The following is a 16,060-nucleotide window of genomic DNA, read 5'->3' on the forward strand; positions in this document are numbered from 1 at the left end:
CTAAACTAACCTCACATTAAAGCATGTTAAAGAGCAGATGTTGACTGTCACCATCACCTGTATATATGGATATCTTTACATCTCCCAATTCTGTCACACCATTCCTGAGCTTTTGCATCCATCACTGGGTTCAGATCATTGTCATAGAACACAACAGTGTCTGCCTCGACAAGATTGACTCCCGTGGAACGGCTGTGAGAGGAGAGGATGGCACAGAAAATGCGCTTGTCTCTGTTGAAAATTTTCATCAGCTCCTACATAAACAGAATAAAAGCAAGCACTAAATAAACCATACACCAAAATAAAATACCACACCGAATTCACTATAGCCTAATAAAAAACAGATGAAAGTACATCAAGTGTTTCAAACTGAGTACAAAACAAGGCAAATTTCCTTTCCCTGCTGTAGGGTATAAAATCCTGGGCAGCACATACTGCTGTACCAGTGGGCAGCTGGTAGGGAACACTTATTACCTGTCGTTGTTCCTGGTTGGCATATTCATCAATCCTCACAAAGGTGAGGAAATGGAAATTCAGGAACAACTCCAGAATGTCCAGCATCAGAATCATCTGCGACAAAATCAGCACACGGCGCCCTTCAGATTTCAACTTCTGAAGCAAGATAGCAAGAGCTTCTAATTTTCCTATAATTCAAACAGAAAAACCAATAATGGTTTTATATAGAAATTCCATTAATGTGATAGGTGAAACTACTGAAATCTTGTCAGCAAATGTCCCTTACCTGAGTCATACTGCACCAGCCGGAGGTCAGGGAACTGCAGCAAGTGAGGAGTTGTCAGCTGTTGCAACTGATTCAAGTGTGGAGCTACCTTCTGCCTCAGGTTGTGCTTAAGGAGTTTCAGTCTGTGACTGTATGAAGGGGGAGGATTTGCTACATAGAAACATGGGGGAGCAGCAACTGCAGCTGGCAACACGAAGAGAGCCCTGTGGAAAGCATCAAAACAAGGCAATACCGATTTTAAAAGCTACACACAAAATGATCATAAATAATCATAGACACAGCAATAAAAGTCAGTCTTGGCAAAACTGGCTTCTGCCTGCATCTCTGGGTCTTAACTCTTGTTAGTTGGGTCCAAGCAGTACCTATTCAAGTGAATCCAAAGCATAAGAACGTAAGCCTTAGTTTGGTCAGCTGAACTTGGGCTTGAAATTAGGAAAGAGGCATTAAAAACATTTATTTATGAAGATCCAAAGGAAACAGAAGTGGCTTATTTTTACTTCCATGCTGTACATCATTTACCGCTAAATAAACCAGTCTAAACCAAATAAGCTCATCAACAAAAACAAGGTTTTAAGCCTTTTAGAAAAGCGCTTCAGAATAATTAGATGTGCAAATGTTTGCTAGGCAGAGTCACACATTACCTGTTAATAAGATCCTTTAGAGATTCCTGTTGCTGAACCAAACCCAGGATCATTTCCCGCAAGGGGTTACTCGGGCCTCCGGAGGCACTTGAGGAAAGGCAGCAGTTGACAAAGCCAGCCCACCTCCAGCTGTTGCCTTCACTGGAAGGCAGCTGGGAGGCCTTTCTGTCCCCAGCCAGGGAGCAAACACTCAGCACGTCCCGGCCGTACATCGGGGCCCGCGAGCAGCGGCGCTCGTTGCCTGAGAAGATCCTGTCCAGGCGCTCCTTCAAGAGCCGGTTCTTCTCCTCGAACGTCTCCTTTGCCAAAAGAAGGTGAATGAAAACCACATTTGCTGCTCATCACAATCAGTGAGGGATTTCAGGTTCTTTAGAATTAAACTATCAGGGTCAGAGTATGGATCCTAGAGCAGAACCACTACTTAGACCAATTATCAAAGGTATATATTTCAGATAAAATCTGAAGACTACAACTGAATTCAGTTCATATTAAAGAGTCAGTTCTACCTTAGTTTAGTATCTTCTAGCTTTTTAAAGATAAATTTTAGCAGCTTTTTATATATTTTTGGTGTTTCCCTATGCTTTGTAAGTTGCTTGAGTAACTTTTCTAAAAACTTGTTAAAAATTTGCACGATTGCCATTGTGTTCAAAACACAAAAAACCCACATGATTTCATTATTTATGCACTACTGCGCAATTAAAATACATTACAAGAACCTGTCTATCACAGCACAAGAAAGCTGTCAGTTGCTTTTATACACCAGATCATTTTATCTATGCATTACAAATGCAAATGCATCAGATCTGTCAACCTGAAACATGGAAAGAAGCTGGGATATTGACCTACTCTGTAATCATCAAAGTTCCTAATTAATTCCAGCTTTGCAAGTTATAGCTGTCAACTATTACATAGACTTATTATTGATTCCAAAAAGTTGTGTTTCCACAAAAAAAAAAAAAAATTGAGTACCTGTGACTGTCCATGCAAAGGTGCTGGTTTTAACACTGCTCCCATATCACCAGATGGCAAGTTAGTAACTGTAGCTCTACCTGGAATACAAACTGAGGATAAACCTTGTGTTTATAAATTTATTAGTCCGAAAATTGGTCTCTTTATTATCTCCAATAAATAGACATTTCATAGCTGTAACACATCATTGCTACAAACAAATTTTTAGTCTAAATGTCCGTTGAGTATTGCAAATTTGTACTTTGTTATACATCAGATCTCTGACAGATATTTACACTAACTGTTCTCATGAAAATCCAAGCTAGATCAATGGAATTTTACTTTGCTTTGTACAAGGCAAAGTGCTGTGCTCCATTTGTACTTTACTCAAAATGTCATGTATGGTGAAATACACAATGACATTTAGAAAATGTTAATATGAACACAATAGAAAATAGAAAATGTTCTAATTCAGAAAAAGATTGTTTAAACTTATCTTCAGCAAATCATCCAAGATTTTTCAGAAAACACATCAATGAAGTTTACAAATGGTGAAATCATATGATGGAATCTCAATAGCATTCTTGTGATTTCAACTCTTACCAGATGTTTTCCAACAGTCTACTACACTGTAAGAATATCACAGCATTTTCAAGGAATGTTTTTTTTATATCCCAAGAAAATTACAGCAGATAGCCATTTTCAGGGAATGAACTCCTAGTGTTATATTTATCTTCACTTAATAATCTGTTGTTTTGCTGTAAATGCATTAATTTCTCCATTATTTTTGATCAACATCTTGGTTGTGTTTTCAAGCAAGGAACTGATCACATTTACACCAAGGCACCAAATATCTAAGCAATATTTGCAGAGGGAAGTGGAAAACTCAATCAGCCAGAGAAGTGAAAGAAATTTGATAAAAGCAATATCAATGTGGAAAAATGGAGAGAATCACTGGACATTCTCTGCCAGTATGAAAAATTATCACCCTTGATTTTTCCTTGCAAAAGTATTTTAAATTTAGTTCTTCCCCCCCAAAAAACTGCCCAAAGACTAAACTGGTTAAAAAAAAAATCTATAATTAAGTTATACGCTCTCCCAAGTTTGTACTAAAATTTTATTAAAACTCCAGCACACACCAAGTACAAACTGGAAGGATTTGCCTCATAGTTTACCCACTTCTGCACTCAACTTACAGAATTAAGATCTGCAACAATTTGGAGTTACACACAAATGTGATTTTAGCAACGGAACAGTTAGACAGAGACATTCCCTCAGGCTGGAAAACTCACCTTGCTGGGTGACTGCAGTGGAAGTTGGGACACCTGCCTGGTGCTGGTTTCCTAAAGCGTTCAGGGCGTTCTGCACAGTTCCTGCTTGGGAAACCGTCTGCATGACCACGGGGCCCTGAGGCCTCAGGTACTGCTGCCCAGGGGCTGACACAATCTGAAGGACACTTCCTGCAGTGGAGGATTTTAACACACATTAGGGTGGAGAGGGCGGAAAAGAATAAGTGTTCTCTAGCAAAATTTATTAGTATTGCAAGTTGATCATTACTGCTTCAAGCTGTGTTAAATTTTACCAGACAGGTTGATTACATCAATCTGCCAAAAATGAGGGAAACACCCAAGTATTCATAGCCGAAGAGGAGTTTCATGGCACAGGGGTATCAATCTAATCTAGGAATCTATACAGAATTGGGACAAAATCCAATCAAACAAAAAAATCTTCACTTAACATTCCCTCTATTTATTTTGTTGGCCACAGTGAATCCAGATATGCTGGCTCTCCTAAATTTGGTATTACACACCACCAGCAAGGGAAATTTGAGAACAAAATGGATTATAAGTAGAGCATTCTGCTCAGGGCACTAGTTGGGCCAAAATTCAGAAGCATGCCAATCTTGAAGTATTATTTACACAATTTCAGAATAAACCAAGAATGTTCTCAGTTTTTCTGTTTCTGCTCAGCAGGGAGTTCATATCAAATAATGCCTCACCTTACTTTAACTGCACTGCACGGGTGTGAAAATAAATCAATTACTAACATTCTTGAAATACAATACAGAAGAAGAAAGTAAGCATGTCTTTCATTTGATAGGCATTTATCTTTCAACCAGGGCTACCTTGGCTCACAGAAAACAGGAAGAGCAGGACAGTATAAGCACTGGGGATGGAAAAATCTCCAGTAACAAGGAACGTGGTGCCCATATCAAAACAGGAGCACTCTGAATAATGGGAAACTGCCTGTGTTGAAGTAAGTACCTTGTAGCTGCAGGGGCTGCCCTGCAGTGAGCTGGCGGAGCTGACTGTGTGACAAAGTGAACTTGTTCCCTTGGAACTGCAGAGTCACTGGGGTCTCTGGCTGAGCGATCCTGCCTTGCGCTCCTGCTATAGAAGCCAGCTGGGCTATTTTTACTACCTCACCACCTGTTAAGGGGGGAAACAGGCATTAAAAAAAAATCAAAGTGGGAGGCAAGTTGTTCAATATTCACAATTCTACATTTTGGTTAGTAAACTGGTGCTGAAGCGCCTTCCATGCATAATTATAATTAGTGCATCAAAAGTGTCATATAGAAGTTAAGCAGGTATTGCTTTCTGTATTTGTTGGACAAACTGGAAAGAAGCTGATTGTTTAAAGGGTAAGAACATCAACATTTTAGAAATTACCATTTTCATTAGCAAAAAAGTTAAGAGCTACCTGAAAACTCATGTGACACTTTGTAACAGAACAAGTATAGACATTAAAGTGAATTTCCACTGCCTTTTCAAGAGCATGAAGGAAGGTTTAAGGAAGAAATTAAAATATTCCTATGTGTGGCACATTAAATGCACATTTGAAATTTGCTGATGAAACATGATTTATTTTAAGCAATCTGCATTTAGACAAACCAAAAAGCTTCAAAGTGGCAAGGACCAAGCTTTTTGTGATTTGAATGCAGAAAGGTTAGAGGCATTTCAGCATTAAGTTTTACGATACTGAGAAAACACTGGTGTGAAAATTCAGCTTTTGTAAAGGCAGTGCATTTACCCCAGAGATAAAATTAATACATCAGTGCTCAGTACTCTCTACACATGCTAATAGGCAGTGCACATACAACCTTAAAGCAAAGCCTCATTGCTTTTCTCTGCCTAACAGTGTCGACGCTCCTCTCCGCCAGAGAGGCCTTTAGCAGATGGATTAGTGTTTAACATGAAAGGAATAATTAGGAGAGAGCTAAAACATTTGGTCTGAAGGAAGTCTTGCCAGCAGAAGAAACATGCAGAAATAGGAGATTAAGTTGACACCGCTAATGTATGTCCACAGCAATTCTATTGTTTCTTATCCAATTTTCGATTTTCCTTGGTCATAAAGCAACGTACTGAGCAAGGCTAATCAGAAGAGTGAAAAAAAAACAACGATTCTGTACACATTTTTAGGGTGCCTAGTAACTTAACCTCATTGTAGTACAAAGGTGGGAGAAACCTTGAAAGGGGAGGCCACTTACTAGGCAACCGTGCCTGGGCCTGAGAGGTCAGTACGAGCCTCTGAGGCAGCACACTCTGTTGGATGGTGTGCGGGGGGGGCTGTGGCTGTGGCTGGGGCTGGCCCGGCTGCGGGGCCGGCGCAGAGGTCTGGCCCCGCGGTTTCACAGGGTTGGCTGCGCTAGTTGCTGTGGTGAAGGTCGCTGCGGGCTGGTGTCTTGGAGCACTGGTGGAAGCCTGAGTTGTCTGAAACTGTGCTGCTGCAGCTGCAATCGATAAGGGTTGTTTGTGCAAGCTGTTAGAGGTTTTAACTCCACTCTTTTTAAACAACCTGCATTAAAAAGAAACCTTCCAACAGGATAATCAAACGGCTACAAGAACGGCTTTGTCCTTACAGACTGGGATTTCTAGCCACACCTCTTACTCCATCCTATTTTTACAACATTATCTACTTGGAAAGCATTGTTTAAAGGCTAAATAAATACAGAGAAGCACTGTACATTCCCATTTTTGACAGAACATTACACGTCTTCGGGGTTTAAATACCAACTGTGGCATATTTACTCCATATGCTAACAGGTTACACAAAGCTTAGTTTTGCATTATACTGGCAGATCATACTGGAGAAACTAGCAGGGAATTTTACTGGCAATTAGTCTGTTGGTATTTTTAAGCCATTAGTATTCTAGACCATTAAGCTAGAGGGAAAAGGAGTTCTATTAAACAGACTAACTTGTATCTGTCTACGCTGAGGTGCAGGTGACCAGGGTGGCACTGACTCCCTTACCTTGGTTTGAAGACACCGTAGCTATGGGGGATCTGCCTCGCACTTGTCCCTGCTGAGTCACTGTCGCCGTGGTCACCGTGCGTTGGACTTGAGTGCTTGGGAAAACTACAGTCCTGCCCTCGGGCTTCTGACCATACTGAACCGGCTGGAACAACCTGGAAAGGGCAGGAAGAGTCAAAATCTATAGCAGGATCACAGTTTGGCCTTTAGAAACAAACTCTATCCCCCGAGGAACATACAAACTGATCATGTCAGATGCTAATCTTCCTGCAGAAGACTCATCACTTCACAAGCTTCCTGAGCAAACATTGCAGAAAGTGATTTTGCTAAATCCAAGAAAGAAATCTTTCATTGCTGCAAACCCAGCTTAAAGCAGGATGCTTCAGAATTACAATAAACATCTTAAAGAGGCTAGGTCAATATCTGGGAAAAGATATATCTGAAGATATCTGAAAAAAAGGGCTCCCATGTAATCTCCAGAGAGACATCAATATGCTGAGGGTCATCAGGCAGCTCTCTTGCATTAGAAAAACAGTTCTACATTACTTTGAGAACACTACTTCACTAGAGGAAAAATACTTTAAAAAACGTACTGCTATAAAAATTCATATGTCTCTTACATAACAGTGAGAGCACAGCTCACACTGCAGGCACAACTTAGTCCTGAATTATCCTCCTGCTAATTCTTCAAAACAACATTCAATTGCCATAAACAAGGTCCAAGAACAAAGCTCATCTGCTGCTGAAGTAAGGACTATGGAAAATCCATCAAAATGGATTGCATGCCTCAAATGAAATGCATGCTTCAAATGGAATTGCATGCCTCAAAGAACAGAACTCTTATTTTCAGAGGTAAACACGAAAGCAAGAGAAAAATTAAATGCAAAGGTAAGCCTGAGGTTTTGTGTGAATCCCATTAGCAGAGATGCAGAGAGAACTCAGTAAAGATTGCAACAGAACCACCTTTTGCTGCTGTAATTCTAGCTTAGAAGGAGTACAGGTGTACACACCTGCTTGGTTTGAGCTTCACTGGGTTGGGCCTCGCCGGTGGTGGAGGGGAGCTGTAGATTTCTTCAATCAACTTTCTAGTAACCTTTTGTTTTGGCAACATTTGTGCTTCGTAACGAGTCATTTTGTCTTCCATTCCAATGAGGTCAAAAAGAGACAGGTCCGATTCCTAGGGATTTCAGAAAATTGTTTGTTTTATGTGATGACCCAAACAGTTAAGTCTTCTTTATGTTCAATGCTAAATTAAATTTCTATATTTTTACTTTTAACTTGAAATAAATTATGTAAGTTTAAGAAATAAACTACTAATTATTAGCCAAAACTGTCTAGAAACCTTAGAAATAAATCTTACACTGACAGTCTCATTTTAAGCATTAGAAGTGAAAGAACTGAAATCATTAGCCAGTAATGGAAACTAAAGCAAAATACATTTAACAATTCTTCATATATCATAGTTTCCGAAGAATTACATAGAACTCTTAGAAGGTTAACTCTCAAGCTTAAATGCCAAACTATAATTTAGGAGTAGAAAAACATGAAGGATGGAAATATAATTAAAAAAAAAATGTCAGCTGCTCCATTACTCATACCTCTTTTATATTTTTTATCATGTCAAGGAGTGGGATCGCTTGTTTAACAATAACAGAAAGAGTGGTACTTCAAATGGATTGACAGAAGGGTACTAATTTAGTCATTGTAACAGAATGTTTATGTGAAAAAGTCTTGCTTTCCTTCAGCTGGTGAAAGCAAAAAGACAATTGCAGAATGCCATAAATAAGCACAGTGCTACCCAGAGTGACTTCAGTGCTGGAAAACTCCTGCAAACATGAGCATAATGAAAGCAAAGGTAATTTCGCTTTGACCAAGTAGTTCATGAAAAATTACTGTTTACAAACCACTTGAAATGTTCAAACTACTATGACAAAAAAAGAGATGCAGCAAGAACATACTTAGTATAAGAAAACACACATTTAAGAAAACAATGGTAAGTACTGAAATTCTGTCAGGGCACTAAGAGAAGGAAAAAACCTTAACTTTTCTACTGACCTTCCAAATATCCCTTTCCAGGGCTCGCAGCACCAGAGATGCTGTTCTGTATTCCAGTGCTTCTGATACAAAAGAGGAGCTTGAAAGCCGGGGGTTTATCAGATCAGGGTGGTTACAAATCCGCTGCAGCTGCATCAGGACATGCAGGACACTGATGAAGTGTCCACTTTTGAGGGCTTCCTGGGTTCTACCAAATAAATTATACAGAAAGACATTGATTTATGTGCAGCTTTTATGGAGTTGCCCCTAAATCAGCAAGGTGAGAATGAGCAATGCAGTATGTTATGCAAAAGTCTTAGAACAAGTTTAGATTTCCCCGAGGTCTTCTGCAGTATTTTAAGCAGCACTTTACCAAAAGTAAATTTGGAAAAGTGAAACCTAAAGACCCAGTGCTGCCTTACAATCAAATACAACCTATCCAGCTCCCTACCCTGTCCCTGCTTTGTTTCTGTTTCACCCCTGCACCTATCAATTACCACCCGTGGGGGGGTGGTGAGGAAAAACTCTGGGCTTTAAAAAAATGAAGACATTTAGAGAAAAATGTTAAAGCAATGTAGCAGAAGACCTGACCATCACAACTCGATTCTTAGGTCCCAGAGGTAAATGCATGTTTTTCACAAGGCCATAGCATCACCTGCTGCAATTCTAATCTATAATGCAATCACAATTTATTCATGGGTCATAATGGAAAATTTCAGAGAAACACTAAAACACTTCCCCCCAGACAATCACTTCTTTCCTTGCTTAAGCACTACAAGTGACAGCATTTTATATTTACTGTTTCAAGCCCTTACCCTGGCTGTAATATGACATCCTCATACATGGCTTTTTGTCGACTAGACAGACGGCACTTGAGCACGTGTTCGTATTTCTTTGTGAGCTGCTTTTCAACATCCCTCTTTGATCTCCGCAAAATAAACGGCTGAATCATCTGAAACGTTTCAGAATTGAGAGGAAAAAAATTCTCACTTCAAAGAGTTTTTAACAGGAAGCTAAACTTATTCACACCTAACAGATTTGATGTGATAAACTGCATATGCTATATATAATCATACTGCTATGCACACAGTTGTATAGACATTAATTTGCTCTTTAATTTCTGCACGTCATGCTTCAAAATCTGAGCCCTGTATTATTTTTAAAAGAAATCTCCACACTCTTCTGGTAGCAGAACCCTCTGCTTTCAGCAGGATTTTCTCTCTTAACTGAAGAAAGTGTTAAGGAAGGACACAAATTCTAATCTGAACCACATATTTTCACTCCCCCTCTCCTCAACAGCACTACTATTGTAGTTGGACAAAAGGGAAAAAATTACAACATACTCTGTGCAACCTGATGACCAGTTTATGGCAATAATCCTGGTTCTCCTCATTAGGTGCTTTTACTGGAAAATCCAGGTAAGGTCTGGAAATTCCCGGAATCAAAAAATGTACCATGGTCCACAGCTCCATCAACGTGTTATGCAAAGGAGTGTCTATCAGAAGCAAACGATGCTGGCTGTGAACAAAAGAAGATTTTTAATTGACTGATTACTGTGCCTTTATGTTTTCCAGATACACAGAAGAATTATGCAGATATAATAAAATTAAACCTAGGATAAAGTATCTTTTCAGTCTTGAATATACCACCAAATAGCTTCTTCACTGCAGAGTATCAGAACATACAAGGCAATCTGTTTGGGAGCACAGAACACCAGCAAAGAAGAATTACAGTGCTATGATAGTGGAAACAAAAAGATCTCGAGCATTTCTCTGAATCCTGACGGTTTCAAATAAAAGCACTTCTCTATAGGTGCATGTTGCTCAGGAATTTGGGCAGACCAAGTCAAGAGGGTTTTTTACAATCAGTTTTAAGAGAACTGCGTGACATGAAAAGAGAAAAACCCACTGGCAGCAGGAAATCAATTCTCTGCTCTGTACCTGCGGAGACTGAAAAGAGCCTCCCAGTGTTTCTCAGTCATATTCTTTATTTGCTGCATCTCATCTACTATTAAGTATTTCCATCGCATTTTCATGAATGCTGTGTGGCCTTTGAACAGCTGCTTGTAGGAAGTGATGCACACGTTGAAGCTGTTGGGTTCTGTCCACTCCTATGGAAAAGGAAAGAAAGGATGAGACAGAAAAGTTAAGGCAGAAGTCTCAAATATCTTACAAACAACTACTTCTTTATTAAAAAAAAGACAAATAAGACAGATGTATACAGACTAAATGTCTCAGCAACAGCGTAAGAGTTGCAAAATACAGCACCTGTCTTTTTGCTCTAAGTTCTCTTTGGCTCCCAAAGTAGAGAAGTATTTTCAGGCCTGGACACCAGCGTTTCAATTCCAGCTCCCATTTCAGTATGTTACAGCTCCGGACAACAACAAGGTGAGGGCCCCAGTTCCCTACAGAAGGGGAAACACAACAGTTAACACTGGAAGGAGACTCCTTACAATGCATGTGGCTTATATTCTCCCTTGATTTTGTAAGTGCATTGCACTAAATTAATCATTAAAAGTGAGATCCAATAACAACAGAGGTATTTTAATGACTAATCTACTCCTGGTCATTAAACAATTTGTAAGGCTTTTCTGTACTAGTAAGAATTTAGAAGTATTCAGAAGAATCTCTAGAGGGTAACAGGTTGATCAGACACTATACTAGATGAAATAGCACCCTTGTCACAAAATATCAGAAAGTTATTCTGACATAATCTTACTCCTATCATTAACTAAAGCCTGATATGGTTCAGTAGGGGAAAAAAAGTGACCCTAGCCTACAATTCACAAAGATTTTGCTGGCCCAGTACCTGTCTAAAACTGTTAGCCAAAAGAACTTACCTTCATTACAAGCCAAATGGGCAAAAAAGGCAATAATTTGCACTGTTTTTCCAAGCCCTGCCTCATCTGCCAGGATGCCATTGAGATTCTTCCTGTACAGCTTTGCCAGCCAATCCAGCCCAATCTTCTGATATTCTCTGAGAGACCCATACAGCAGTGCTGGAGTGTTGTATTTTACCTGTAACATGAATAATTTGATATTTTTTCCTGAGTTAAATTCACAGAGCATGGCATAAAGCATAAACATTCTATAGGTAATGCAAAAAGAAAAAAAAAATGCAATTTCTTGCTAAAAGCTACAAAATAATGAAGAAAAAAGCATTCTTTATGCAAACATCAGCACACAGAGTAGCAGAAAATAGGGATTCTTACTGCTGTTGTTATCCTGGAGCTGCCTTTAGGTAACAACATCTCTGCTGCGGCAGCAACTTCTGCTATGTCTCGCACGTTCTTCTTGGGAGGGCTCGATCTGTCCATGCCCTTGTACTGGTCAATGCTGAGAAGGGAGTCTATGAGGACAACTTCTTTCTGGGGACTTTCCCTATCAGACATGTGGTCTTCCATTTCTAGGAGAGAAGGGAAAATTACAGTGGTATCTAAAACAAACTTCAGTAGCAGTTAGCCATAGAAGTGAGATAACTAGGATTCAGACATGGGTCTAAAGGAGGCAGCTGACTTTTAAGAGCAATGCCATGATTCTCAAGCTAGTTCAAGAAAAATGCAAATAGTCTAAGCTCAGGTTCATGTATGTGTTCTGGACATTCACACTAGCTACACTAACATGACCATCAGCTTTTCACAACTTCAAGGGAGGTGCTCTCATTCTATTTGAAACCTATCTTCAAGTATGTAATTCTATCATCATGTTAGCATAGAACAGAGGTGTAATGATAGCTACCTATGAAGTGTCTTGTTTAATTCAGTGTAGAGATGCTTTTCTATGGCTCAGTATTGTACTTGAAAATCTCACACATCCTCACTTTAAGACAGGCAAACACTGCCCTCTTTTCACAAACTGAGAAATTTTAAATGCGATTCACTCAATGTGCATTTTCCTTTAGAACAAAATGTCTTTTCACAGAGTCCCGAAGAACCAAGCAACTTATTTCATCTTGTACATCAGCACAACTCCTCCTAAATATAGAGTAATTTACCTTCCTCACTGCTCTCCTCTTCACTGTCAGGCTTTGGCTGGGGCCAGTGAAAATTTTCTGCAAAGGCACCTTCATACATCTTTACCAAATCTTCCAGAGGCAATTCAGCTGAAGGTCATTAAAGGATGGAAGTTTAAAAATACCAAAACTTGGAACAATAGATACTATTAATTATAACCACATTACATTCTTCACAATTGCATAAAGACAGTTCCCTAATCAGAAGTTAACTTGAGAGGTAATTATTAAGTGAATGATGGCAGTATTTATTTAATAACCTTGATTACAGAGAACATTTGGCATTACACCAAGTAGTTTGCTCTCATACCTTGCTTTTAATTGTGTTACAAACAGACCCTTACAACCCTCAGTAAACCTCCAGTTGGGAAGGTAGGGGCATCAAATCCAGCTGAGTGGTTGGAATGCAAGACTTCAGAAGTTTCAAAACTGAGTTGTAACTCCAGGATCCCTTGTCTGAGCTGTTAAAGTAGGAATGTAGATGCTGGCAGTGGCCAATCAATCAGCAAACATTCTCATTAGGAACTTGGCTGAATGGCCAAGGGTTATAATCCCTCCAACTGGCCAGTTCACTGCAGCCACTAAGCTGCTAAACAGACCAAACAAACAGATTTGGAAACTGCATGTTCATCGCCAGGCACGCTCAGCCTAATGGGCAGCCTGCCTCCAAAAATCTGCTTTTAGCAGAGTGAGTGACACATCTCTATGGGGTACTTTGCACACACCAAGCTCAGCGTAGCAATTACACTGCTAATGAGAGAGCTGCTAGCCAGAGCACTGTCCCTAAAAGCCCCTTATCTTTGAATATTTATACCCCCCACTTCAAGATCAGCACTTAAGCACCCTTTTGGACCTACCAAATCAGTCACAAAACTCTTCTGAGACACTCAAGACAGTTGATGATAAAATTTCCGTGTTCAATCTGATACAACCATGGTTTTAAGTGTTTATCATGCACTCCTAGAACTCAGGTTATGAGTCTTGGTGTAAGGTTTTAATGCAGTGTTTCACTAGAGAACTACTTTTCCTCAAGCCACCTGGTGTCATAATTAGGACTGCTTTATGAAGTGCAGATGTCCATCATCATCCCATAAACTGCTGCAGCTTTCCAAACAGAAAAAACTAAATACAGACTACACAGGACTGAATATCTGAATGCACACAGTTTCCCACCTCTAATCCTCTTTGCAAATCTAGTAAGTGCTGTGTGTTTCCAGCTGCTGTTTCAGAGCCCAGCTCAGAGAAAAATCAAGCCAGAAGCCTACCTTCTTTGGCTAGATTAGACAATTCAGTTTGATGGTTTATGTTTCCTTCTTTAGCTTCTTGTTCTTCAATTGTTTCTTCTTCATCTTCAACTACAAGAAAAACAAATGCAAATCTTGGATTAAAATTATACAATCATTCAGGAGGCTTGTAATTCTATATCCCTGAAGTGAACAAGGAAGCTTGTAATTCTATACCCCTGAAGTGAACAAGCACAGAACATTCTAAGTCTGCAGGATTTAAAAAGAATTAAACATGTACGGAACACAACATACTCTGACAGCAACTATATGCAGTATTTAAAAGATAAATGAACAGGAGAGAAGCACTTCTGCCTCAGGACAGAAGGCAGTTAAGTGTTGATTGACAATATTCACCACAGGTTGTTCTGTAGCTTTAAATGGGAGTTCCTTAGTCAGGAACATGACAGAGTGGTCACCACAAGAAAAGACCCAAAGCAGATGGGTATTTCAGTCCAAAATCCTCAAAAGAACTTCAAGACCATTAGTAAGGCCTGACAAACAAAGCAATGAGGACAGAAAGAATTAAAATCCACCAATAATGATGGCAGTATAATTTCAAGGAAAATGTTATTTACAAATTGTCACTGGAGCTCTTTTTAGGGATAATTTACTATTTAATTGACTATCTAATGTCTGTAAGAAATAGATGAAGGCTGGTATTTGGTTCGTGAAAAGCACTGCACCCACACAGAGAGTGAAAACCTGTGGGTTTAATATTCAACTTATGTACTATGCTATGGATGCAAAATTTTGAGAAGTGACTTACCTTCCTCATCAGTCAAAGATGTGCTTGCCTTCCTTTTCCTTCCAGATGATGAACCTCCCTAGCATTAAATAATTGTAATATTTAAAATCACAGAAAACAAAGGATAAGCAGGGAGCTTTGTTTGTTTTTAAAGACAACAAAACACCCCTTGCAGTCCCAAAAGCATTTGCTGATAGACACTTAACACCTATTAACACTTCCCTGGTCATGCAAAAACAGAAACTCTGCTTCTGAACTGATGGGAGTGTGCAGTTAGCCACTTTCACTGCTCGTGGGTCAAATTATTTAGGTCCAGCTGTGGTACAAAACTTTTACCCAGGCTGGCTCAAGGACTAATTTTTCTCACTAGTCAATAAAAAAGGGATATGGCACAGGCCTACAATTGTCTCAGCTGCCCAATGCCCTCTGTAGAATTGTTTAGCCTGTGCCAATTAACTCTCACAGCCAGTGCTGGACCACAGTTTGGCTGATAACACATGCTAAGGCTTGCTCCTAGCAGGAAATTCAGATGTGGGCATTCTGCTTGGTTGAGGGGGAGTATTTCAGCACATGGGCATCAGCTGTGCCATGACAGATGGCTCAGGGCCTCACATCCCTTGTCCATTTTTTTCCAACTGCACAGACACAGCCAAGGAGTCCTTAGCACACATTTCACCCAGGGAAAAAAGATATCCATGTTTCATTCAGTTTGATCCATTCTGTAACACACACCTTCATCTCTCAGCAGATAAATCTCTGCTGAACACTTGAAAATACATTCCATGCCCCACAAAGTCTACCCCTGGCTACTGTAGATGAAATTTCTGCCCAAGTCTGGCAATTAATTTGTACAGTTTTTTGGTCTTCAATTTCAGAATGAATGATTCACAGCCACTAAAGACATGTACCAACCACAATCCATTTCCCTTCCTATCTAGAAAAGAAAAATTGTATTTGTGCTTGTGACTAAATGTTCATTTGTCAGTAACTACAGTGAAATCTTATCATCACCATGTAATAAAAAAAAAAATCACCTTTACCAAAACTTTTTCACATATGTAGTCACATTTCAACAAATTTGATGGCTTTTTCAAAAAACAGAAAGACTTACCATTTCACTTTCTTTTTCCAAATAAAGGTCTTCTTTTGTATCCTTACCTGGAAAATTATTACAATTTTGATTTATGCACTCATCACTGAGCAATTTTTCATTTCTTACATGAACTTTTAAATGTACACAAAGCAAAACTCAAGAAGTATTAACAAAATCTAGCACAAAACCACAAAAACCCATAACTCGTGATTCAGATCAATTCACAACCTATTATTGGCAACTCACAATTTTACTGCCAACAAGATTAACCTGCACTGAGTGAAATTATATAAAACAATATCATCAGAA

General features: G+C 39.4%; 1 protein-coding gene across 1 annotated transcript in view; it reads right to left on the reverse strand.

Moving 5' to 3' along the window:
- Positions 1 to 16,060, reverse strand: part of EP400 (E1A binding protein p400) — a 46,807-nt gene that overhangs the window by 17,157 nt on the left and 13,590 nt on the right. The window contains exons 10-30 of the mRNA XM_066199357.1: positions 15,770 to 15,816; positions 14,680 to 14,737; positions 13,893 to 13,982; positions 12,610 to 12,717; positions 11,828 to 12,021; positions 11,456 to 11,633; positions 10,884 to 11,020; positions 10,557 to 10,726; positions 9,960 to 10,134; positions 9,432 to 9,568; positions 8,638 to 8,824; positions 7,593 to 7,759; positions 6,583 to 6,737; positions 5,819 to 6,061; positions 4,596 to 4,760; positions 3,624 to 3,791; positions 2,353 to 2,432; positions 1,384 to 1,682; positions 743 to 945; positions 475 to 644; positions 58 to 254 (exon numbers count right to left, since the gene is read on the reverse strand). Of these exons, the coding sequence (XP_066055454.1) occupies positions 58 to 254; positions 475 to 644; positions 743 to 945; positions 1,384 to 1,682; positions 2,353 to 2,432; positions 3,624 to 3,791; positions 4,596 to 4,760; positions 5,819 to 6,061; positions 6,583 to 6,737; positions 7,593 to 7,759; positions 8,638 to 8,824; positions 9,432 to 9,568; positions 9,960 to 10,134; positions 10,557 to 10,726; positions 10,884 to 11,020; positions 11,456 to 11,633; positions 11,828 to 12,021; positions 12,610 to 12,717; positions 13,893 to 13,982; positions 14,680 to 14,737; positions 15,770 to 15,816 (3,328 nt within the window). The remainder of the gene's footprint in view (positions 1 to 57; positions 255 to 474; positions 645 to 742; positions 946 to 1,383; positions 1,683 to 2,352; positions 2,433 to 3,623; positions 3,792 to 4,595; positions 4,761 to 5,818; positions 6,062 to 6,582; positions 6,738 to 7,592; positions 7,760 to 8,637; positions 8,825 to 9,431; positions 9,569 to 9,959; positions 10,135 to 10,556; positions 10,727 to 10,883; positions 11,021 to 11,455; positions 11,634 to 11,827; positions 12,022 to 12,609; positions 12,718 to 13,892; positions 13,983 to 14,679; positions 14,738 to 15,769; positions 15,817 to 16,060) is intronic.

This window comes from Chamaea fasciata, unplaced genomic scaffold (genome assembly GCF_029207755.1).
Source record: "Chamaea fasciata isolate MVZ Bird 193981 ecotype frontalis unplaced genomic scaffold, bChaFas1.0.hap1 SCAF_18, whole genome shotgun sequence".
Lineage (NCBI taxonomy): Eukaryota > Metazoa > Chordata > Aves > Passeriformes > Sylviidae > Chamaea > Chamaea fasciata.